Source organism: Mustela nivalis (assembly GCF_964662115.1).
Source record: "Mustela nivalis genome assembly, chromosome: 7".
Lineage (NCBI taxonomy): Eukaryota > Metazoa > Chordata > Mammalia > Carnivora > Mustelidae > Mustela > Mustela nivalis.
The window spans coordinates 90,287,177-90,312,567 of NC_139026.1; the positions used below are offsets into that span (position 1 = coordinate 90,287,177).

The window sequence follows — 25,391 nt, forward strand, 5'->3', positions numbered from 1 at the left end:
AAAAGGACAGGTATAGGGAGGAGTCTCCATCTTTGACCTACCATCCATACCCTTTTGCCACCATCCTTGACCCACCACCATCCTTGACCCACATGAGGTGATTTCTGGATCCAGAAGAAAGAGAGGACACAATGTGGGGACCCTCCAGTTGGCTGGTGGAGTAAAATGAAAGATCCCATTCATCTCAGGATAAGAGTGCATGCTATGTCAGATTTGATGGCCTTAAGATCTGCCAACCCCTCCATCACCTTGTTTTCCCACCACACCCTGTACTTTTCTCACTATGTCTTAAAATAAACTTATATGTTAATTTTCAGTACAGCCTGTAGGCTCCTGAGCTCATCAAGGAAAGGGAATGAGTCCGACTCATTTTGAATCACCAACTTCTTGCATAGGGTAAGCATTGACTTGTGTTAACTGACCCATAACCAGTGCCTAAGAATATAAATATCTAGACTGAGGTCTCACCCCAGTCTTAAGGAATACAAATCTTCAGAGGAAGGGCTTGAGTGCCTACATTTTTTAACAAACCCTTCAGGTAATCCTTATGACCAAGGAAGTTTGGGATGCACTGGCTAACTATGGGTATTTAATCTGAGCCCAGAGATTTAGGAGAAGGAAGGATGGAGGACCCTAGGTGGTAGAATAGGTATGCTGGTACATTATTGCTATAACTTCTGACAGCTCAATTATCCCCCATTCCTATGCCAACCCCCCTCCACACCCAACCATACCACACATGGCAAGAATATGTTCTCAGGTTTCTATTCACATTCAGGACTCTATAAAATATGACAGAGTAGGAGGTGATTCTAGACTCCCCAAGAAATAAGTGCTTGGTGTATCTCTGGTATATCTCCAGATTTCCAATCAAATCAATAGTGAACACTGTCTTTCTGGGATGATTTTCAGACAAAACATTCTAGGGCAGAGGATAGTTCTGAAGATCCTGAAGTCAAGCAATTTTAACCGTTCTGTAGCCAATTCTTAATTTTCTGTTCTGCAGGTTTGTCTAGGGCCAGTCTGCCTGGTTAGAATCCCAGCTTCACCACTCACCAGCTTTTTAACTTTGGACAAATTACTTAACTTTTATGTGCTTTGTTTTCCTCAACTATATTAACAAGTAGTCCATGGGCTGTTGCAAGTATATATAAATATACAAATATATATATAAATAAATTTATAAATATAAATATATAAATATATATTGTTTATGTATAATAATATATTATAATAAATAAATTATATATATATATATATAAATATAAAATGTGTAGTATGGCTTTTTACTCCAAATAAGAGGCTGTACACTAAACTATTGCTAGTACCCTACTTGGGGACACAGGGAAAGGAAATAAGTTTAACCTTGGCTGTTCTCAAAAACAACTTTGTACCCCTGAGGAACCCACCAAAGGATAGTAAGAAAAGAAAGCTGACTGAGGGTAAAGAGTAAGAAACCCAAGACAGGATAGTAGAGGGCAAGACCTCTGCTAGGAGGGATTAGTGTCGATGACCTTGTGTTGTGATTTAACACACTAAGTCTGTGTTCTAATCTGTCAAATCCTTTCCTACCTCAGTAGTTTGTAGGGAGCCTCACAGGATATAACATAAGTGAAAGTCCCTTGAAAATTATAAAATGCCACACAAGAGTAAGGTAATTGTGGTCTAACAGAAGACCTTTCATCATGAACTTCAGAAGACCTGGTTCAATTCCCTTGTCTACCTTGCACTCATTAGTGACCCTGGACAAGGTACTTGACTTCTTTGAGTCTCTCTTTCCTTATTTGTAAAATGAGGATTCTACCTCACTTGCGGGATTGTTTGGAGATTTAAATGGGGCCCAGAAACAAATATTTGGATTTTTAAATCAACATTATCGTTCCATAGAAAATCCATGAAGGGGATCTCTGTTGGGTTCTTCTTTGAGACACTTACTCAACCTGTCAGTTGAATGTCAGTCCTTCTTGGTGAGGTTTTTATTCACATTCTCCGCAACTCCCTTAAAAGCAGAAGATCAAATGCCTCCCTGAGAAGAAAGCTGAGACAGGCTCTCCTGAATCCCCAGGTGAGAGCCCAAAGCAAACAAGAACAGACATCAGTGACTCTGATTCCCTTCCCCTCCCTTGGCTCTAGTGCTGAGGCAGCGGGTGGCAATCTCCTAAGTGTGGCTCACCTCTTCCATCCTGGCATATGCTGGAGAAGAGGGATAGAGAGAGAAATGGGCAGGTCACAAAAACACAGGTTTGGGTTGGGTTGCCTAATCCATATCTCCTGAGCCTGCCAAAGCATCACCCTATTTAGCCAGTTGAGATTGTTTTCTCAGCAGTTGACTGAAGCTTCTGGAAATAACTAGTTAGCATCCTCGGCAATATTTCTCTTATTCACTGCAGGATCTTTTAGAGCAGTGGCGTCTAAATGTGCTGCCTGCTGCCAACTGTCTGAGTTCTTCTAATCCCTTGCCTTGCAGAACCTTCCATGTCAAGGTTGCCAAGTGGCTGAGTGCTCTGGATTCTTATTTCCTCACCTATAAATTAGGGGGAATTGTCACCAAGCAGAGTTATTTCCTCTAGACAGATTGTTCTCTAGTGTTCAACTGCAATGAGAATGCTTAAGAATTAGTTGCCCATAATATAATTGGGAGTAGAGGAACGAATCCTGAGATTCTTCAGGTAGCAGTCACTACCTCTAGGTCAAAGTATGCAGACATCCCTCTCTACCTGGGAGCTGAAGATGAAGGGGTGATCGTTATGTGACCTTTGTATATGCAGATTCACAGATCAAATTTCAAGATAATCATTAAATTGTCTTCCCCCCAAAAAGAAAAATGAATAGTCATTCTGGGTATACTGCCCCTGGACTAAGATTTATCATCGTGTTCTACTTTCTACCATGTTAAAATAAAAACCTATATTGGACACTACACAGTGTGTGAACCATCATTCAAGTAACACCTTCTTTCAGTAAGATACACAGTTTTTTAAACAAGTGATGAGCACTTGTTGTGATAAGCACTGGGTGGTGTTGTATGTAAATCTTGAATCACTATATTGCACACTAGAATCTAATATTACACTACATATTAACCAAATGAAATTAAAATAAAAACCTTTAAAAAATATAATTAAATTGAAATATCGCTACTGAAATAACTTTATTTAACAAATGAACAAAAAATACATATTACCACATAGGGTTAGCTCCCTTTATAGCTAATGTTTGATTAAAAAAGAAAAAAAATCTAAGTGTGGGTAAATCCTTATGTTACTAAGTCTTAGTAACATTAGCACTCATAATTCAGTCTAATTCTGGTCTTCTCTCCAGACTCGATTACAGTGCTCTTCAACTCACCCCTAAATCTTTATCTCATACTGGATTCTCTCCCAGGGCTTATTTAGGGCCAAATACTATCCCCCAAGATAGCCTTGATTTAAAAAAAAAAAAAAGTTCTTTGGCCAAATAAGTTTGGAAAACGAAAATTCTATAGCTTTCCCTTGGAGTTTTTTTGTTTTGTTTTTTTGTTTGTTTGTTTTTGTTTTTTAATTTAAATCCATATATTCCAGTTTATTTATCCCCAGAAGCTAGCAAGTTAGATATTTTATTTTTTTTTTGCACTTTTTTTTTAATTTTTTATAAACATATATTTTTATCCCCAAGGGTACAGGTCTGTGAATCACCAGGTTTACACACTTCACAGCACTCACCAAAGCACATACCCTCCCCAATGTCCATAATCCCACCCCCTTCTCCCAAACCCCCTCCCCCCAGCAACCCTCAGTTTGTTTTGTGAGATTAAGAGTCACTTATGGTTTGTCTCCCTCCCATTCCCATCTTGTTTCATTTATTCTTCTCCTTTAAAAGCCCTAAGAAGTCACATAGAAAAAAATAATTTACTTTTACTATATTAGAGTTTCCCAAACAAACTTAACAACAAAACCTTTCTATTTTAACCCTTATCAGTACACACTTACAGAAGCACTAGTTCAGCTATGCATCCGGAATGGATGAGAATGGGCACATAGGGCAGCCAAGGGGTTAAGGCATAAAGTTAAAGAAACCGGTCTTATGCTCAAAGAGAAAGCTCCATGCATGAGAGAGGAAGCTGAGAGCAGACTAAAGCCTGAAGGTAGATGAAGTTAGGAGAAGAGCTCTGGGATGCTGGAAAATGGAGTAGGTCCCCAAGGACCAATTCTCCTGTCTACACAGATCTCTCACCAGCCATGGTCTTGCTGCCTTGACCTTCCCTCAGGAAGCACCATGGGGGAAAGGCCTCGTCCCTTTTCATTGGCATTCTGAATATTCTGGACTTCAAATGACCTCTTCTCTTTCTCTTTCTTTGCAGGGTGGAGGGGTGGAAAACATGGAGACCTTGGAGTTAGGCAGGTGCTCAAATCCCAGCCTTGCCGTTTTCCAGTAACAATGCCTCCAGTGAGTCATTTTACTCTCTGCCCTCGGTTTTCTGTTTTCTAAATTTGTGTTAGCATAACCACCTCATTAGTTTGCTGTGAGGACTAGAGGAAGTAGCATTAGAAACCCCTCCACAGGGCAAGTGGTCAGCATATGGTAGCTCCTGTGATGATGATGATGTTGATGTAAGAGCCTTCCTAGAAAATACCAGTCTAGAGGCTAAAAGAGGGAGGAATGTTAAAGGGTAGCCCAGTTTAGGGTCAATGAAGCACTGAAGTCTGATGATTTTTGTATCCAATTGCAAGGAATCACAGTGTCAGCATGGCGAGTTCCATAAAAGCCAGTCTTCCATGCCTGGCCAAGCCAGTTTCCCACTACAGGGGCTCATCAGTAATGCCGTCCACCCATCAGTCAACAAATACTCATTGGGCTACTGCATACTTCCAAGAATTGTGGGGGCTATGCTTTAGTGACAAGAATGTCCTCTTTCTAATCTTTGCTCTTTTTACACATCTGTAAAAAGGATATAAAAATAGCTAATGTGGACTGAGTGCCTGCCATACACCAGGCACGAAATTAAACTGTTTATGAGTATAATTTCTAATGGTCATAAAAATGCCACAAAGTCAGAATTTTCACTCTCATTTCATAGATAAGGACACGAGCTTAGTGAGGTCAATTAACTTGCCCCAAATCAATTAGCTGACTGACCTAGGGTTTTGTTTTGTTTTTTTAAGATTTTATTTATTTATTTTTCAGAGAGAGTGGGAGAGAGCACAAACAGGGGAAGGGGCAGGCAGAGGAAGAACCCGGCTCCCTGCTGAGCCAGGAGCCCAAAGTGGGACTCCATCCCAGGACCCTGGAATCATAAACTGAGCTAAATGCTTACCTGACTGAGCCACCCAGGTGTCCCAGACCTAGGGTTTTAATTAGGCTATCCAGATCCTGTCATGGATTCATGTGGGCTGCAGCAAGTCAAATCACACCACCCAGACTGAAAAGTGAAATGTCCACTTGGACATTTAAAGAACCCACCCACAGAAAGTGATGGACAGACATGCCTGGAAGTATCCACTTGCATGAATGAAAATAGTTTGAAACCTTGTGAATTCCTCTTTGGCATCAAAGAGAAACACCCATCATTATCAAGGTTATTTTTCCTGGTTGATCTCTGGCTTCTATACTGGAGATCAGAACTCTCTAGAGTTGAAGGTGGACCTGCCCCCCTCACGGGGCCTCGGAAGCTGGAAAAAAAACTTCTCCTGCTCGCCTAGGAACTTCAGGTTTGGTTTGGAACCAAACCAGGTTTGGAGCTTCTGGCTCCTCGAGACTCCAGAGAGCTGTTAGCACCATGCTCCGGAGCTAGTACAAGAGAGGGCATCCCAGACAGGGCAAAGTCAGCCAGCCCCCTTCACTCCAGTGGTTGCAAGTGTAGGCTTTGGATTAGAGGCTCAGATCTACCACTTCCATTGCTGAGACCAGGCGTGTTACTCTGCCTCTCTAAGCCCCAGGTTCCTCATCTAGAAAATGAGGATAATAACTACCTGCCTCCTATGGTAAGGATTAAATGAAATGACACGTGCAAATTACCTGGCGTACGACTTGCGCCAGTAAGTACAGAACAACAATGAGTTGTTTAATCGTGTTGTTTTTGTGAAATATGTCAGGACAGCGTTGCATTGAAGAGCCCACCCTATCCTTTTCCAGTACCTCATTAGCTCAGTAAAATTCACAGTGTCACGTGAGAGACACTGTGAGCATGGGGACACACAAAGACGAAGAAGACACATCCATCCCTTCGAGTTCCTGCCATGCTAGTATGAAGAACAGACATGAAACTGGTCATCTTAATACAAAAGGGCAAGGGAGGAAAGGGGGTTAACAGGTCCCGTGGGAGCACAGGCAAACCTCAGGGCCATGTGGTGGTCCAGCAAATCCTGTAGGAGGTGGAACCTGAATGATCATCAATGATAGTAAGAGCTAGTCAAGTAAATCAAGATGGAATGAGTATTCCTAGCAAAGGGGAAGACTGTCAAAGGCACAGGGCATAAAACGGCCAGGTTTATTCCAGAACTGCAATACTTTGCAGTTCATTGGCACAGGTCTTGAAAATGCCCACGTAGGGCCACACTGCTTGACTGGCTTCTTTCCTGTGACTTTGTCCAGAGTAGAGGGACATTTCTGTTTTAAAACAAACTCCTAAAAATATCTACTTCCCTCCAAGGGAAAATTGTCTCTATGCAGCTCAGCTATAACCAAGATCAGTATAACCAAGGATCCTTTCCTAAAGAGAGGGGTGAATGAGATGACCTCTTACCTGGTTTCCCAGTTTCTCCACAGCAGCCCTACTGACACTTTGAGCTGGATAATTCTTGATCAGGGGTCGGTCCTGTACGTTGTAGGTGCTTACACTCTAAATGCCCATAGGACTCCTTCTGTTGCAACAACCAAAAATATAACCAGACATTGCCAAATGTTCTCTCTGGAGGGGGAGGGGAGATTGCCCCCTATGAAAATTTCTGCTTTACTGCCATCTAGAACCATCCTCTCCTGCCCCCATCTTCTCCAGAAGTTGATGTCACCACTGATTCTAAAGATAACAGATTGCTCCCACAATACCTCTATCAGTGGTATCCTAGGAAAACCAACTAGCCTTCAGCCTGGGCTGGAAATATCAGGGCTGATTAGACTGATTTTAGGCACAACAGAGATGTTCATTGTACAGTTTGCATCCCAAAAGGGCTTGTGAAAAATATAGATAAATATGTGAAGAAGTACTTTCAGAACTCAAGTGAGTTTTTCTCAGTCTTTCCAAAATTGTTGCAGGGTGTCTACATTTCTGGCCTCGGAAGCAGAGGGAGAATGCACAGGGGCCAAAGTGCTGAGAAGACAGAGAAGGGGCAGCCCAAATTCCAAGAGATGAGATTTCTGATGTTTACCCAACAAGTCCCACCCAGCTCTAGGCGAAACAGAGAACCGTCACACAGAGAGCTTCCTACAAATTACCCAGAACTTTCTATGCAAATCCTGATCATCAGCAGTCTGGATTATCCAGAGGCAGATTCTTGTGGGGGAAAACAATCCCCTGGTTCCCTTAACTGAGCCTTTTGTGACTGTATCACCATCACTGTTGATACTTGTTCTGACCCATAGCCTACATCCCAGAAGGAGAAAGAATGAAATAACCCAAAATCTAAAAACCCATTTTGGTTTCCTTGACCTGCAGGAATGCGTAAACCAATGAGTCAACAAGCTCTTGGAACAGGAAGGAACTGTTTGGTGTGTTCTTCCCTGGTGGGGTGTGGGGAGGGAGTAGGCAGAGAGGAATGGATGGGGATGGGAACGGGGTGAGGGACTGCAGTTGGGTCCCCGTGGCATCACAGGAGGGTGTACCACTCCACACCCAAGGAGCAAACAAAACAGGAGTGAACCAAAGCAGAGAGAGCCCCAAATTCCAGTTTAAGGCATACAAGTCAGCATTATTCAACAGACACGGAGAGTTCCCCTGTGGCCAAACAAACGTGCCTCAGAGGATAGGAAAAGAATGGACAACACAGCACCAATTGGCTCCTTGCTCAAAAGATTTAAAAAAAAAAAGTCTAGTCAAGTGGAAGAAAGCAAACCCAAGCCCAGAGACTTAAGAGCACCTGAAAAAATCACCATAGAAAATAAATTCTGTAAAAGCTGAAGTGAAGAAAAAAGAGGAGTCCTCAAAATCAGTCAAAGTTCCCTGGAAGTGTTTCCAGCCTGGATCAGAAATGATCAGGGCTAGGTAGAGAATATCCAGCCACGCATGGAGTTAATTCCTTCAGTCTCAGGTCTTAACACTGAGTTCACCTGCTTGGTCATTTCTTTGGGACAATGACACCTCCAAGAAATGGCCCTCTCCCATGGTGCCATTCCTCCTGAGCCAGCCTATCCCTGGCTACTCTCCCCTTTAAGAAGCTGCATGGATTCCCCCTGCCACCTGAAGGCTACTTAGATGGTTGGGGTGTCCTGAAAACCCCCACAGGATGCACAGGGGCCAGTGGCTAGAGTCCAGGGAGAACAGCAAAGGAAAGAAGCCATTGGGTGAATGTGAACTTTGATACGTGGACAGTGTCCCAAAAAAAGCTAGCCCTGATCTGGGCGTCCCTTGGAGCCCATTTAGAAACCCCTTGACTTCTCAGGGGTAGGTATTCTGGAAAACTTGGCCCAGCCTCTACTGCCTGGCTAATTATTCTCTTCTCCTTGACTCTGGATTCTGGAACTCAGCCTGGGCCCTCTTCTCTTCTACCCACCTGGAAGAGCTCAGCAGTTGCCATGGCTCTAGAAACAACCCTAACCATCCTTATGCAGATGATGTCCAAATGGGAGTCTTCAGTCCTGATATGTGTCCCTTCTGAAGCCACATTCACTGCTCCAGCTGTAGGCCAGATGTCTATCTTGTGAGCAGCTCAAACTTATCTAGAGCCGAGCTCCTGAAGGGTCTCCTCAGATCCATCCTACCTTCGGCCCCTCTCTTCCCCTCCCCTCTGCAGACGGCATCAGCCGTGATGCAGCTGCTCCTGCTGGAAAACCAGGCAGCACAGGCACATCTTCCTTCTCCTACATGCTTTCATCCAATCTGTTCACAAGTCCTGCCATTTCTCCAGGTCAGCCGCCAGGTTCTCTTCCCCATACACTTACCACAGAGCTTGAAGTTATTTTGTTTGTTTGTTTGTTTACTTTGTTGTTGTGCTCCCTTATTAGAACAAGAGCAACGCAACATCTTATTTTTGCTCACCAGTGTATCTCCAACATTTAGCCCAGTGCCTGAGAGTTAACTTAGTGAATATTGGTTGAAGAAAGGAATTCATTAACAAAGACTTCACGTAAGGGGAAGCAGCTGTCCCATCACTGGCCTGGCACGTTCCCGTGCACCCAACCCTCTGAGCTCTGAGCTGGGGCAGGTACTGGGTCTCATCTGATTAGCCTTGTCCATGAAAGGATGCCAGCCAGAAAAGACACCTTCCTGCGCAAAGATGAAGCAATAGCTACCAAACCCCACATCCTGCAAAGAGTCTTCCTGGGAGATCAGAGAGAACTGGCCCTGGATTGCTCTGCTAAGTGAGAAAATAGGATGTCCATGCGAATCTCAAGCCCCAGTTGCTGGTTTTCTCTGTTTAATTATCACTTCCCTTCTCTGGAAGAAATTCAGCTTTGGCCTAAGATGGAAATATTGCATCCCTGGCCTAAGATGGAAATATTGCATCCCTGGCCCAGCTTGGCTTTTCATTTCTACTCCATTGCCTACGTGTTCTCTGCGTACCCAGGCAGCTGGCCATGAGGGGAGCAAATATAGCCTCAGAGACAGTGTGGGGCAGGGGCAGGAGCTCCAGGCTTAGGATGCTTAGGTGCACTCCCAGCTCAGACCTTCAGAGGCTCTAGGATCCTAAGCAAACCACCAGACCTCTCTGACCCTCGGTCTCCTTCTTTGCAAATAAAGCTTTTGGACTCCTTGAGCCTGAGTTTCTTCTAGCCAGCCAGCACTTTCAGACAACACTGCCATGGCTAACTGACACTTTATCAGGGCTTCCTGGTTCTGGAAGCTTCCATGGCTGGCACACAAGCTAAGGACCCAGTGTGCATGCAGACAGGTGTAGGACATTTTCCCACCAGTGTCAATAGTTATTTACCCAGAAAGAAGGCTTCTGTGGGCAATGCTGGGTTAAAGACAGCAACAGGTAGTCTTTGCTACAAACCTTCTCAGAACCTCTAATATGTGCTCCAAGGAGGAAAGATTTAAAAGACGCAAAGCTCCCTCAACAGAGTGGGGTTTGGGGGTCAGACTTTGAGATAGGTAGCTCCAGGAAATCCCTGCAGCCCTGGAGGTCTATCAGCTCATGCTTGCCCAGGTGTACCTGGATGGGGTGGAAAGCTTTCAACTTGTCAGCTGGAGTAGGGACCAGCGCCAAGGAAAGAACTCCTCCATCTCCAAGCTCTTCAACAACTTAAGGTCCTCTTAGGTTCCCCCACATGAGAGAAGGCAAGGGGGAGATGGAAGTCTACAAGGTCCCACTTTCCCCTCTAAAAACTGTGAGTCAACAGGACTTCCCAGAGTGTGACCCTGCCTCTACCATGCTCCAACAATACAGAAACCACCCAATCTTGCCCATTTCAATCCCATACGGTGGGTAGGAGGGAGTGACTGCCTTAGAGGCAAAGAATCAGCATTCCAGCTGTTCTGCCGCCAGACAGCACTGGGAGAGGGGAATCTCCAGTGGGGAGAAAGGTGGCCAGGGAAGACGCAGAGGCTTGATGTGAAACACAATGCACTTTATTGGCGACAGAATGGTTGGCAGAGGGGTCCGTGTGTTATATACATCAGAACTGGTGACCATTCCCCCCAGGGAGGGGACCCCAAGGGCAGGACAAGGTGGTGGCTCAGGCCACTCCTGGACAACCAGGCAGAGACGGGAGCCCAAGAGAGCACCCGGAGTTCTCGAGGCTGCGCTCGGCCAGGAGGGAAGAGCCAGAGGCCCGGGTCTTCGAGCCCCAAAGAGCGGCTAGGAGGGGGCGGTGCGGGATGGGTGTGGAGGGGTGGGTGGCGCTGACCGCGGAGGGAAGGTGCGGCTGGGGGCATGAGGCACCGGGGAGGCTGCGGGACCCAGGCGCAGCGTTTATCTCGAGCAGCGCTGCGAGGACTGCGAGAACTTGACGCTCCCGCCCCGGCTGCTGCCGGAGCTGAAGCCTCCGCTGCTCACCCCGCAGCGAGCCCCGGAGCCGAAGCTGCTGCCGCCCCCGAAGCCGCTGCTGCCACCTCCAAAGCCGCTGCCGCCGCTGAACCCACGGCCGCCGCCGAAGCCGCCGCTTCCGCCGCCGAAACCGCTGCCGCCGCCGAAACCGCTGCCGCCTCCGAAGCCACTGCCACTTGCCCGGCCGAAGCCACTGCCCGCGCCCCCTCCCGCACCGAAGCCGCCGCCGAAGCCGCCGCCTAATCCACCTGCCGAGCCCGATGTCGCGCCGCCACTGCTGACCACGGCTGCAGGGGAGAGGACAGAACAGTGATTAGCGCCCAGCGCCCACCTCCCTGTATCGTAACTAACGGGCCCGGGATGATGGGCAGGAGACCAAGGCAGCTTTGCTCCTGATGATCACCATGATGCAGTCTAATGACATAAGGTGCTCGCCCCATAGTGCTAAGTCATTAATGACTCTCCCAGTGGTTCCTTCTACCTATGGTCAATTCTTTTTTTTTTTTTTTTTTTTTTAAGATTTTATTTATTTGTCGGAGAGAGAGCGCGAGCGAAAGTGAGCACAGGCAGACAGAGTGGAAGGCAGAGTCAGAGGGAGAAGCAGGCTCCCTGCGGAGCAAGGAGCCCGATGTGGGACTCGATCCCAGGACGCTGGGATCATGACCTGAGCCGAAGGCAGCTGCTTAACCAACTGAGCCACCCAGGCGTCCCCCTATGGTCAATTCTTGATGACACCGTTTGAGATGATCCAGAATTTCTCTGCCCATTAACCGGCTCCCTGCTGGATATTCGCGGTCCCATATAGATCAATTAATAGTGCCCTGAACCCAAAACAATGACAAAAGCTGCCCCTTCCACCCATGGAAAACCTCTCCAACTCCCATAGAAATATTTTCTAAGTAAGGTGCTACTGCCCTGTGTGAGTATAGATATTTCAGAATCGGTTCTCATTGTCATAGTTACTTTGGCTACTTACAGATGCTGATAGCGCTCTGGCACTCTCCAGACATTCTGTAGGAGAAAGCAAGAGACAGAGAGCTCTGTCACAAAGCAAATTTCCAGCAATATTTCATAGATGAAGGTGTTGAACAGCAACCAGAACTAATTCAGAAGCCAAGCAGATCAGTGCTGTTTCTGACCCTTCTGTGGACCATAACAGTGCGCACTGGTTTCACTTGAACTTTGGCCATCTATGCAAAGAGTGGGCTGGTGAAAGCAAGTGCTTCTCTGCAGAGCCTGTGGAAGGCGGAGGCCTCTCTCTATACAGCAGGCCTCTGTTCTCATTTTCTTGGTCATTTATCAGGCTCTCATCATGTGCCTTTGTCAGGGAGGGTGGGGAGATGGAAATAGAGCCCACCTGCACTCCTCCCCCTCCAGCAGCTTCCTGTAGGTGGCAATCTCCACGTCCAGGGCCAGCTTGACGTTCATCAGCTCCTGGTACTCCTTCAGCAGCCGGGCCAGGTCATCCTTGGCCTGCTGTAGGGCAGCCTGCAGCTCTTGGAGCTTGGCATTGGCGTCCTTAAGGGCCAGCTCCCCGCGCTGCTCAGCCTCAGCGATGGCTACCTGCAGGTTGGCATTCTGGGGCAGGGAGAGGCAGGAGAAGAGATGAGCCTGGGAGGGTCCCATACTCTCTGAGTCTTACAATAGCTTATCCCATAGCAAGCATCTTCAAGCCAGGCAACAGCACTTCCCAACACCTACATCTTGTCTTCATCTACCGAGATATTTTACCTATCGATTACCAGCCCTCTAGACTGGCCTGGTCTTTGAACTAACTGGGGATGACCCCAGAAGTCCATTCCAGACTAGGGCTTCTGAGATCCTTACCCCAGCCCCCGCCAGTCCCATCCATTGCCATCCCACCTGCTTCTTAACATTCTCGATCTCAGCCCGCAGCCTCTGGAGCATCCTGTTGAGCTCCATGATCTCACTCTTGGTGTTCTTCAGGTCATCCCCATGTCTGCCGGCCGTGGTCTGCAGCTCTCCCAGCTGGGGAACAGAAGACACGAAGAGGTGTTGATGTAGCATTGACTGACTTGTTTCTCCATCCCTAACATCACCCACCCATCCTTGAGGTGCTCAGTAAGCATTTGTTCAAATGACATTGAGTATGCTTCAGCAGGGACACTTTGGAGGCCACAGGGAAAAGAACCATCTGGGTTGCCATGGTCAGCGTTCTCCCACCCTTCAGTCCCTGAGCAAGCTAGAATCTGTCCCATGTGGTCTGACAGGGGACAGTGGAATCCATTTCCACCAGGGCCGGCACTTTCTGCAACTGAACAACCATTAGAAAGATGTCCCCAGAGAGTAGAACCAAGAGGAGTCCACCCAGTGACCACAGGGGACTCACTACCCAGCAGGCCCATGGGCCATGGCCTCCCTGAAACCTCTCAGAGGTGTCTAGCTCCCACCTTGGTCTGATAGAGCGCCTCAGCCTCGGCCTTGCTCCTCTGGGCAATCTCCTCATACTGAGCCTTGACCTCGGCGATGATGCTGTCCAGGTCCAGGAAGCGGTTGTTGTCCATGGATAGGACCACGGATGTGTCACTGACATGGCTCTGCATCTGGGACAGCTCCTACCAACACAGAGCCTGTTAATTTCTCAGGGCCTCTGGAACAAGCATAGAGAGGCCTGGAAACAACAGACCCATTCTCTGACTCAGCACTGAAGGTACATCTACCCCACCCTGCCCCGCAGCTCCTCAGAGAACCCCAAGTCTGTCATCTACCCTGTGGAACCCCAACAAGGGGCCCTAACTCTTCCTGGGCTCTAGATACCAAAGTGCCCCAGTCTTGAGACTATCTCACCTTCCCTTGCTCCCCTCTTAGGAGGTAACGTCCTCACCATATCATAGAGGTTCGTCAGGAAGTTGATTTCATCCATTAAGGCATCCACCTTGGCCTGAAGCTCCACCTTGTTCATGTAGGCGGCGTCCACGTCCTGGGAAAGACAGAAGCATAAAGGCCTCATTCCCCCAAGGAATAAACAACAAACTGCACGTGCAGCAGGAAAAAGTCAGGACAGGCTGGTGACTGACCAGTCCTTGTCCGAGGCTTGTCTGCACGTGAAGGAGTAACTCAAATCCCACTGGGATGATTCAAAATGGAAAACAAACAAACTAACTCTTTTAGGGATCTTTCCAGACTACAAAGAACCTGGCTTCTCTTTTTTGCTCTAAGTGCCTGAATTTGGCAGCTCCATGGCAGTGGAGTAAGAAGATTTCCCAGCTCAGCTGGAAACCTGTGCCCACAAGCCCCAGGAACCTCACACACAGCCCTTACCTTCTTCAGGGTCACAAATTCATTCTCAGCAGCTGTACGTTTATTGATTTCATCCTCATACCTGTAAGGATTAAAAAGAAATAGCTGAGTTTGGGTTTTGAGGTAGTCATACACACCACTTTCGTCTGAAACTGAAAGTTCATCTCTCCATCCCTGTCCCTCAGCAGCCCCTCTCAGAAGAACACATCCTCCTTACCATCCCCCTCTTCGTTAGGGGGACCGGCCATTCCAGTTTGCCCCAGCACACTGGCCTTGTTCTAGCACTGAAAGTCCCACATCCTGGGAAGCCTCTCTGTGCCAGGGAAACTGGGACGGTTGGTCAGCACATCATGAGTTGTCCCAGCATTTCTTCAGATCCTAGAACCAGAATCTTCCCCAACACGGACCATGAGGAAGTGCTTCCTCAAGCCTACACTCATGCCACTTGCCATAACTTCCCTTGTCCTTGGGGAACGAGGGTGAGCAGGGAGCCCAATGAACCAAACTGCCCTCTGTAAAGGTAAGGAGAGGAAGACAGTCTAGGGGGGTGGGGAGAAGGTGGACAGAAAGAGTGCTGGAAGAGCTGGGCCTCGAAACCTGGTTGCCCATGGCAACTTCCCATTCGTGCATCTGTCACTCACTTCTTCTTGAAGTCCTCCACTAGGTCCTGCATGTTCCTCAACTCTGAGTCCAGGCGGCCCCTCTCCCCCAGGATGCTGTCCAGGTAGCTCCGCTGGTTGCTGATGTAAGTCTCAAAGAGGGGCTCCAGGTTATTGGTGCCGGTCATGGAATTTGTGCCCTGCTGCTGGAGCAGGTTCCACTTGGTCTCCAGGACCTTGTTCTGCTGCTCCAGGAACCGCACCTGCATCAGGAGGAAGCCTCATCAGGCAACACTAGTGGCAGAGGCACGGTGTGGGGGAAGTTCTGAACCACCAGTAGTTCAGATAAGACTAAGTGTCTGAATCTCCCCATCCCCCAGCACAAAGGCCTAGAAAGAATGTGAAGTTAGGTCCCTACTGTAGTTGGAGAGGCTATGGGCAGATGACTGCTTGATTTGGGCCGCTAAAGATGCAGCATGGTTTGGAAAGTTATAGAAGGAGGAGAAACACGTGGGACAACTGGAAGTAACCCTTGTCTGGAAGCAGAGTTTTAAAGATGACTGCTCTGCATCACCAGGGGACTTCAGGACTCTAGCCCAAACAGTGTGCTCTGCAGAAGTGTACTTGAACTCAGCAGCACAGCTTCTACCTAAAACTCTGCTGACACTCAGCCCTTCAAGGGATGTGAATCACTGGGAACTGATACTGATTGGAATGCCATAATCAGCATGGCAGGAAGGATCCCATCAGTGTAAGCTACCCTGGTCTGGAGGGTACCAATCACCCCTCTCTTCCAGACCAGGTCAATTTAGGGATACAGACTCACTGCCAGCTTCTCTGCAGACCTATTGGGACTAAGGTTCCAGGTAAGCCTCTTTAATCCCTTCTTTAGGGCATCCACCTCCTTTGTCTGGCACAGGGGCAAGGAGGGAGCAGGCCTCCCAGAAAACCTCAAAGGGTAGCTCATGTCCAAAAAATGCCCAGTCCTGGGTCAGACCGGTCCCTGCCAGGAGTCGTGGCTCTTGCTGTGTGTTGCCAGTGCTGCAGCCTAGGCCTAAATAAGGCAACAGTCAGGAGACTAGAGCAGGGAGCTAGAGAAGCAGGACTTGCAGATGTCCAGGTCCAAAGAGGAGCCCATTGTCTTCCCTACACAAGGGACCATGTAGGCAAACTCATCAGCCTTGAACGTCTTCCCAGACCGTAGAGCTCTGCCTAACCATCCCCCTCCAGCCTGGCTCATCCAATATTGATCCTAAACACTGTCTAGAAGTCAAAATCAAAGTCCCAGCCCAGAAATGGGGGCCCAGTCCAAACTTCATCACCTTGTCGATGAAGGAAGCAAACTTGTTGTTGAGGGTCTTGATCTGCTCCCGCTCCTGGGTCTTTACTTGCCCAATTTGGGGGTCGATCTCCACATTGAGGGGCTGCAGGAGGCTCTGGTTTATGGTCACTTCCTGGATTCCTCCAGGGAAGCCACCAGAACCAAAGCCACCAGGCCCACCAAAGCCACCAGGCCCACCAAAACCACCTGCCCCTCCTAAGCCACCAGCTCCTCCAAAGCCACCAACTCCTCCAAAGCCACCAAGCCCTCCTAAGCCACCAGCCCCTCCAAAGCCACCAGCCCCTCCTAAGCCACCAGCTCCTCCAAAGCCACCTCCCATTCCTCTGCCACCACCAAAGCCACCACCAAAGCCACCTCCATAGCCACCCCCAAAGCCACTGCCACAGCTGCTACGCCCTCCCCCAAAGCCACCAGCCCGGGAGCCACCAGCCACACTGATGGAGATGCTCTTGTTGCCACCCAGGCTGTAGAGGCTTCGACTGCCAAAACCGCCTGCTCCGGCCCGGAACCCACAGGCCCCTCCGCCAGTTCCCCCAGAGCGGGCCACACAGCTCATCCTGCTGCTGCCGGAGACCACGGCAGAGCGGCCGGAGAATCCCTGGCTGCCGCCACCAGATGTCTTGCAGACTTGTCTGTTCATGGTGAGAGGGCTTGATGAAGGAAGAGCACGAGAGTTAAGCAGGACACTGAGAGTCAGAGGAAGAGGGAAGGGAACTGAAGACTTGTGCAGAATAAATCCCTTTATATACCTCAAGGAGGTGGCTGGGCTCAAACCAAGGAGAGATAATTAATCCCAAACAGTTATGGGTGGGGTTTGCCTCCAAGGCAATAAGTTTGTTCCAGGCTACTAAACACACCTTGAAAATAATCTGAAATGGTAAAAATGCTAAGGTGGCAGGCTTACCTGGCAGGGGGTGGCGCCTGGCGTGCCCCATGCTTGGGCATGGCCACCTCCTAGCTTTGTCTGACAAGACCCAGGAGGCACACTCATCCCTGCCAGGTGCTCAGCGGCCATCTCTCTGCCTTCCTCTGTGGAACGACTGGACTGGAAGGTGGGTTCGGGAGGTTCTGGTTGTCTGGGTAGTGGAAACAGTGAAGCCCACCCAGACTCAGTGCAAGGATCTCGACAGAAGGGATGATTCAGTTCACTCCACAGCCAACACATGGCCATCGAATGCCCACTGGGTGCCCAGCTCGGTGCTGGGTTTGGGAATGAAATGATGACCTCTCTTCCTCCCTTTCTGGAAACAGAGCTCAGAGCCATGACAAATCTTCCTCCTATCCCATGGTGCAGGTCAGGAGGCAATGGCATTTGGGTTTGTGACGGTCTTCCAAGAAAAAGGGCAGTTAGCACCTATGCACTTTGATGAGACATCAGCAAAATTCAACATGAGAAATGTTTGTTTGTTTCCTTGCTTGCTTGTTTGCTTGCTTGCTTTGAAATTTCCCAGAGAAACTGTACATTATTCCATATCTTGGCGCATCTCGAAAGCTTCCTTTCCTGCTTCCCACATTTTTGCCACTTCTCTGGTTTCAGCCCAAGTCCCAGAGGACAGGAAATTCAAACATCAATTCTACCACCTGTTCACCAAGTAATTACTGATTTTCTAACTCGTGCTAGGCACGGTGCAAGGTTCAGATTCTCCGTGGTGAACAGGACACACAGGGACCATTCTCAGAAGGGACTATGCTCCCAGGAGTCTGTAGCCTCAGTATCCAGACCCACCCTCAGCCTCAGGAAGCCGGACCAGCAGTGCCATAGCACGGCCGTACGTGTCTGACTCTGAAAGCCTGAGAACTTGCCAGCCTAGTGTTTTTCAGAGGCTTAGGACTGGGCTTGGCTTGTCCAAGAGGAAAGCCTTCCTGCCAAATTAGCCGCTTATCTCTCCAGGACAGGTCTTTTTTCGTTCTCTCTGCCACACGTTAGGCCCTGCTAAGGGTGTGGCTTGTGCAGAGCCGGCAGAAGCTGGCTCAATGAGAAGGGAGGAAAGGACAGGGGGTTGATCAGGGCTGGGTGGGGCTGGGAATGGCCCAAGCACAGAGGAAATGAAATTTTCTTCTGTGACCTGGTTCTCCCATTCTGTCCTTCTCTGCCATTTGTTACTCACAGGCTACCCATCATCTTGGCCCCTTCCTGAGAATGAAGTCATAAGCTTTCCAGGAGTTTACGATCTTCTTAACGTACTGGATCCCTTGCTTCTTAGCACTGTGCTTTGCCAATGATAGATGCTCATAAAAGTTGTTTGGTTGAATGAATCAATCAATTAATCAACTGATAAATTCATGAATAAATTAAGGCTTTACTGAATTACAACCAAATAAAACCGGTCAAAAGTAGGTTCAAATCCCATGACATGAGGTAACCCAAACTAATTGAGATTATCTTAGCATGAGGAATCCAGACCTCTCAAATCTGGTGTGCAGATATACGTGCACAATAAATGCCTCCTCCTTTCCAGTAGAAAAAATGTTGTGGAATCACAGTTCAGGACCCAACTAATTGAGAATCACTCCATCAGAGGGGTGGGGGGATGGGCAAAATAGATGAAGGGGATTAAGAGACACAGACTTTCAGTTTATAAAATATTTATTTAAAAAATAAATAAATCTCAGGAATGTTAAACACTGCATAGGGAATATAGTCGATGGTATTGTAGTAACTTTGCATTGTGACAGACACTTACCCTGGTGAGCATTTTATAATGTATGTAATTTTAGAATCACTACTTGCACACTGAAACTAATGTAATTTTGTATGTCGATTATATTTTAATTTAAAAAGAATCAATCAGGAGCACCTGGATGGCTCAATTGGTTAAATGTCTGCCTTCCGCTGGGGTCAGGATCCCAGGGTCCTGGGATGGAACTCCCGAGCTGGGCTCCTTGCTCAGAGGGGAGTCTGTTTCTCTCTCTCCCTCTGCCTGCCCCTCCTCATGCGCGCTCTCTCTCTCTCTCTCTCTTTCTCTCTCTCTCCAGCTCACTTGCTCACTCGCTCTCAAATAAATAAATAAAATTTTAAATAAATAAATAAAGTCCCAGAGTCGGCTTGAAGTTGACTGGGTATTTGAGATCCTACAATCTGCCTCTTGCCTTGAACTGGGATCCCCTCCCTAGCAAGTCTAAACTGAAACTCTGACCTTCCCCAGCCACTGGCCCAGACTTCATGACATGTGAAATTGGCCCAAGGCCGAGAGGGTGGCCACCAATAGCCACCCTCCTTCACTTTTCTCCCTCAGAAGAACCACACTTTAAAGAATGAACCAAACCCAGAGCTGGGCCAGCCCCACCCCATGACTAAACATGACCAAAGCTGTTTAGATCCTCTGGGTTTCAGCATCATTAACCATTGAAGATGGCAATCACCTCGGCCCCTCTGAATCTCACAGGAACAGAGCTAGAAGAGTGGGATCTGTCAAGTGTTTCAAAAAATATTTCGCAGGGGCGCCTGGGTGGCTCAGTCCATTAAGCATCTGACTCTTGATTTCAGCTCTGGTCTTGATCTCAGGTCCTGACTTCAGGGTCGTGAGATGGAGTCCAGTTTCGGGCTCGGCACTCAGTATGGAGTCTGCTTAAGATTCTCTCTCTCCTTCTCCCTCCGCCCCTCCCCACCCCACACTTTCTCTCTCTCTCACACTCTCTCCTTCCTTTTCTCTAAAATAAATAAATAAATCTTTTTAAAAATGTGCCACAAAAATTGGGCCATATTTATTGTTCTTAGTATTAAAAACCAAGTACTTTAGAGCCAAACGGACCCAGTTTTTTCAAATTTTTTTAATGGAAATCTAACTGACATACATCATGGTAGTTCAGGTGTACACAGACCCAGTTTTTAAATCTCAGTGTTGTCACTGCACCTCCCTGAGCAAGGTTTAACCTCTCGAGGCCTCAGTTTCCTTGTCTATAAGATTCAGTTATTAATGATATGTTTCTCATAAGGTCATTGTCATGCCTGGAAAGTACTAGCATACCCCCTGAGTTCAGGCCATGTTCACTCTCATTGTTAACTATTCTTGTCAGCTTTCTTGCCTGTCAAAAGAATCGATTCCATAAAATGATTATTCCATTTGCATTCATCCACGTAGCACCACCACCCCCACCCAGGGAATGGGAGCACAGCTTGGGGCTGGATAGATAGAAGCCATATCAAACTCCATGACTTAGGATGAGGGGAAGCGGGGCCTCAACTGTCAGCCTTCCACAGAAAAACCAGTGAGCAAATATGAAGAGTGTTTTCTGAGCCTTGACTCTCTCAGTTGCCATGTGTTAGAATCGTTTCCAAAGAGTTCACAGTCTAGACAAGCCAAACCAAGCAAGACTGTAAAACTGTTTGTTGTGTAGTGGGTGCTGTGAGGGCGTGGACAGTTGGAAAAACAAGGAATCATACAGGAAGGCTTCATGAAGAGACGTGGGCCAAAACTTCTGAGAAGGGCAGGATTAGAGACAAGGAAAAGCATTTCAACCCAGGTGGTCATGAGCCAAGTCTCAGTGTTGAAAACGAGCATAGTTGGATTCAGAAAGTGATGACCATGGCAGACTTTTGTCATTTGTGGCTACACAACATCGTGAACACGATTCCTACATTTTGGCTATTTCCCACCTTCCTAGGGCAAAATCCAGAAAAGATGTTCCCAGACTCCTTTACAGCTGAAGGCCAGGCCTCTGGCCTAGATTCTTCCAATGAGGTAGACCCTTGTGAGACTCAGACTCTGATATAGATGATGTAAGGAGATAGCCATGGACAGACAAAGCAATTGGGCTTCCTAGAGAGTGCAATGACAGACACATCTGGGCCTCCATGGGCAGAGGTGGGATGTTGTCACTTTGCCCCAAACATCATGGGCACAACAGCAATGGCCACATCGTTGTCAGGAGAGCAGCCCCCAGGTGTGGCTGAGCATGACTCTAGGCTACCCAACTCCCAGAGATGCTGGGGGCAACAATGTCCCTTAATGCACTATTTTTCATTTACATTTGACAGAATGGGTGTTCATATTTGCAGGAATGAGCCCTGACCAATACAGGGATGAGGTAGCCCTGGCTAGAGAAGAAAGGCACTGAAGGGTGGAATAGGATGGAGGGCCTGCCTGACAGAACGAGGTTGTTGTGTGGCTGGGTGTGGGCCCTGAAGTCTAGGGTATGAATCCCTAGGATTCATAAACCCACAGTGAATCAAGGTACCCAACTATCCCCGAACTGGGGGAGATTCCAGCCATGGCCAGAGCCCACTGATTCTAAGCCATACTTGCTATTCCTCTGGGGGGAATTAGCTTGAAGAAGAATCTTTGAGAAGCAAAGTCACAACCCACCATTGTTTTCACCTAGTTCTAGAGCTGGGACCTCTCCAGACAGTAGCAGAAGGAGTGGAAGGAAGGGCTTAATCTATTCTTGTTCTGCTGCCACAATTTCAGAGCAGGCATTGCCCATGAGGGAACAGGAAGCCAACCAGGAACTGGAAATGTATTAGCAGGACTAGAACATTGATTCCGACTGAAGAGTCCTCAGTGATACAGGTGATGGAAGTGGAGGAAGCAACTCTGGGTTGAAATTCATGATGGTCCTGCCCAGCCCTCTGGATTGGCAAGACCCAATAAATATTTGGAAAAAACACAGTTGACTTACACTCACCCTGTACATCTGGATTATTTGAAGCTTAATTAAGCATCCTAAGCTCTTCTCCCTAGATAAATGAGTGAGTCACTGTTTTACAGTGTATAAAATCAGCCTCATAGGACGCTGCAACCAGGAGGCTGGCCAGTGTACTGCTCTGCCTCGAGGCAGTCCCTTGTCTTTCCACGAAGCCTCTCCTGCTCTTCAGGATCGCCATGGAAGGCTATTTATCCAAACTTCTGGCATATCCAGGCCATCAAGGCACCACCCTAAACTGAGGAAGTTCTTGGATCTAGCTTCAGTACCCTCTGCTCCAGCAGGAGGCCACCTCTTTGTGGAATCAATGAAGTCAGGGTGTACAAGGGTCTCACCCACCTGACCATGATGCCACTTTGGTTCCCACCCCTGTCCAGATCTGAAGGCCTCTTTTCACATCAAAAAACTATATTGACATTCATATAGATTAGAATTTGGGGGTGCCTGGGTGGCTCAGTGGGTTACGCCGCTGCCTTCGGCTCAGGTCATGATCTCAGGGTCCTGGGATCGAGTCCTGCATCAGGCTCTCTGCTCAGCAGGGAACCTGTTTCCTCCTCTCTCTCTCTGCCCGCCTCCCTGCCTACTTGTGATCTCTGTCTGTCAAATAAATAAATAAAATCTTTAAAAAAAATCTGTACTCTCAGTATTATTGGAGAACATACACTTTTACTATGAACTCAACAATGCTTTTAAATAAAATTACTGTGAACTCAACAATGCTTTTAAATAAAAAACTGATTTTATACACTGTAAAACAGTGACTTACTGTTTGACATGCATTTCAAAATGGTAATACACATGCATGAAAAACATACGATTTATTCAGTCTGCAGACATGTGTGCACATTTGGATGCTTGGAACCCTGGCAATTAACACAACAGCCCCTTGAGACCTTTAGCCTCAGGGCTCAAACTCCTTCCAACTAGCCTCTTCCACTGTTGGACAGCTCTGTCCCTTAGACAGATCTCGCTGTCCCCAGGTGAAGTTCCCTGCCAGGCTGTGCCCTCTGAGTGCCGGCACTGCCATCTTCCCTGCCTTTGTGTCCATCAGCATTTGGTCCTGGCAGGCCTTTAATGGATGTGACCTGAACTGACATGACTTTGCTTTCATCTGGCCTTCCAGAGCAACACTCACAAACCTCCCTGGTTTCTGTAGGACACCTATTCTGACACAAGAAAATACTGTTGAATTTCCAGAAGCTGTTCTCAACTGGGTTCAATATACCCAGCTGCTTCTCGCAGTTTCCAGCACTCTTCACTCTATTTTGTGAATAAACCTCTTAAAATCTCGGTGCCTCATTAAGGTATAATACTCAGAGGTGATGTAATGTGTGACAAAACTGCTAGAAGGATCCTTACTGCCTGTGATGTGGACGCTGTGCTTCTTTCAATGCAAGTATAGGTTCTGTCTCCTTCTTCATCTGTTGGCTCACATGGATCCTGCCTGGGGGAAAGCTACAGGCTTTCCCCCAGGTAAGCCAGGTAGTCCTGGGCTTGAATCCTGGCTCTGCCTCTCATTTACTTGTATTCTTGGGCAAGTTACCAAACCTCTCCAAGCCTTAGCTTCCTCATCTGTAAGATAAAGTAAAAGCAGATTAATCTTCCTTAGCTGTTGTGAGAATTGAATTAAATAATGCATGGTAAACACTAAGGATGGTACCTAGACATCCTGAATACCCAGAAAACGTTCACTATTATTTTGTATTTTCCATTTTGTGCCACTCTGGGATGTGTTCCTGTTCTCACATGAGAATGAGCACTAACATGGGTACTTCTGTTGCTCTAGAATAATCACAGGTTAATTAAGTGAATTAATTGCTCCAGTGTGACCCAACCACCCATTTTCTGCATCAATTCTTTTTTTTTTTCTTTCTTTATGTTTATATTTCCCTGGCATATTTTTTTTTATTTTCAGCATAATAGTATTCATTATTTTTTCACCACACCCAGTGCTCCATGCAATCCATGCCCTCTGTAATACCCACCACCTGGTACCCCAACCTCCCACCCCCCTCCGCCACTTCAAACCCCTCAGATGGACTCTGAAAAATAATCTGAGGGGTTTGAATTCTTTTTTTTTAATATTTTATTTATTTATTTGAGAGAGGGAGAAAGCACAAGCAGGAGGAGGGGCAAAGGGAGAGAAAGAATCCTCAAGCAGACTCCCCAGTGAGCACATAGCCCAACCCAAGGCTTGATCCCAAGATCCTGAGATCCTGGACTGAGCCAGCCAGGCCTCACTCCATAATATTCTTGACTTAATGTCCTTCTTCCACAGATGCAAAACATCAGCCCTGCTCAGCCTTCCCACACTCTCTATATTCATGAAATGAATATTTATTGAGCCCTTACTATTTACCAAGCACTGTTCTAGGCACTGGGAATGCAATAGTGGAAAAAAAAAAAAGATGACATCCCTAGTCTTCTAGAGTCCCTGTGCCAGTAGGAGACAGACAATAAAGAAATAAATATATATTTTTCAGGCTGTGTAAGGAACTACCAAATAAATGCAGCAGGAGAGGGGAGTAGACATGACCAGGGGTGCTATCTCAGAGGGTGGTCTAAGGGGACCTGAGCTAAGAATCTACATGCAATCATGTGAGTAAAGAACATCCTGGCAGAGGGAACCACAAATGCAAAGGCCCTGAGGCAAGAGTGTGAGAACCATGTGAGGAACGGTATGGGTCTAGCACAGCTGAAGCAGAGTGAGGGAAGAAGAGCACAGTGAGGTCTGAGGCAGCTGGGATGGGAAACAAGTCAACGAGGCTTTGAGACACTGAGTAAGGCCAGCTTTTACTCTGAGAGGAGAAGTCTCTGAAGTGTTTCAGCAAAGGCAAGACATGAGCTGACTTTTAGAAAGATGAGTCTGAGTGCTGTGTAGAGATTCAGTTATGGGGCCAAGGGAGAAGGTGTTGAGACCGGCTTCCTCTTTCTAAACTTCCAGGACAGGCACTTGCCTCCCAGTTTTAAATAATTCACTTCCACATCCTGCAGTGAGAATGAACTGAAGGAACAGTACACTTACAGAGAAGAGAAATAAGATAAGAAAACTGAGAGAGATGCTCTCCCTCAATAATCGTTTATCTGTAAGCTTCTTCCTGCACAATAGGAGCTCTCCACCGTGTGGGTGCTGAGTCATATTTGTCCAGCGTGCTCCTGAAACTGCAGGTTGTCTACAGCAGAAACCACATCTTGTCCTCAGCAGGAGATTCCAAAAACCACTTATGAAGTTATGAAATAAATTGCCTGAAACAAAAGCTAAAAGGGAAGGAGGGGAGAAATGTCAAGTGATCATTTAACCCAGGGAAGAAAAAGGTAAGAAACTTATATTTCTTTTTCCACGCAATGATTTGAAAAGCAGGGCTCTCACTGTCTCTGCTGCAGACTTCAAGGGAATCAGTTGGACATAAAGCAAAGGGTGTGATC

At 47.3% G+C, this 25,391-nt stretch overlaps 1 protein-coding gene across 1 annotated transcript; it reads right to left on the bottom strand.

Moving 5' to 3' along the window:
• Positions 1 to 10,686: 10,686 nt before the first annotated feature.
• Positions 10,687 to 16,962, bottom strand: KRT3 (keratin 3; the record flags this gene model as incomplete). The annotated part of the gene is made up of 9 exons (XM_082741377.1): positions 10,687 to 11,407; positions 12,097 to 12,131; positions 12,478 to 12,698; positions 12,984 to 13,109; positions 13,532 to 13,696; positions 13,966 to 14,061; positions 14,403 to 14,463; positions 15,023 to 15,243; positions 16,303 to 16,962. The coding sequence occupies 9 exons, from the start codon at positions 16,960 to 16,962 to the stop codon at positions 11,046 to 11,048; spliced, it is 1,947 nt and encodes a 648-aa protein (XP_082597503.1). The 3' UTR covers positions 10,687 to 11,045.
• Between the last annotated feature and the right edge of the window lie 8,429 nt (positions 16,963 to 25,391).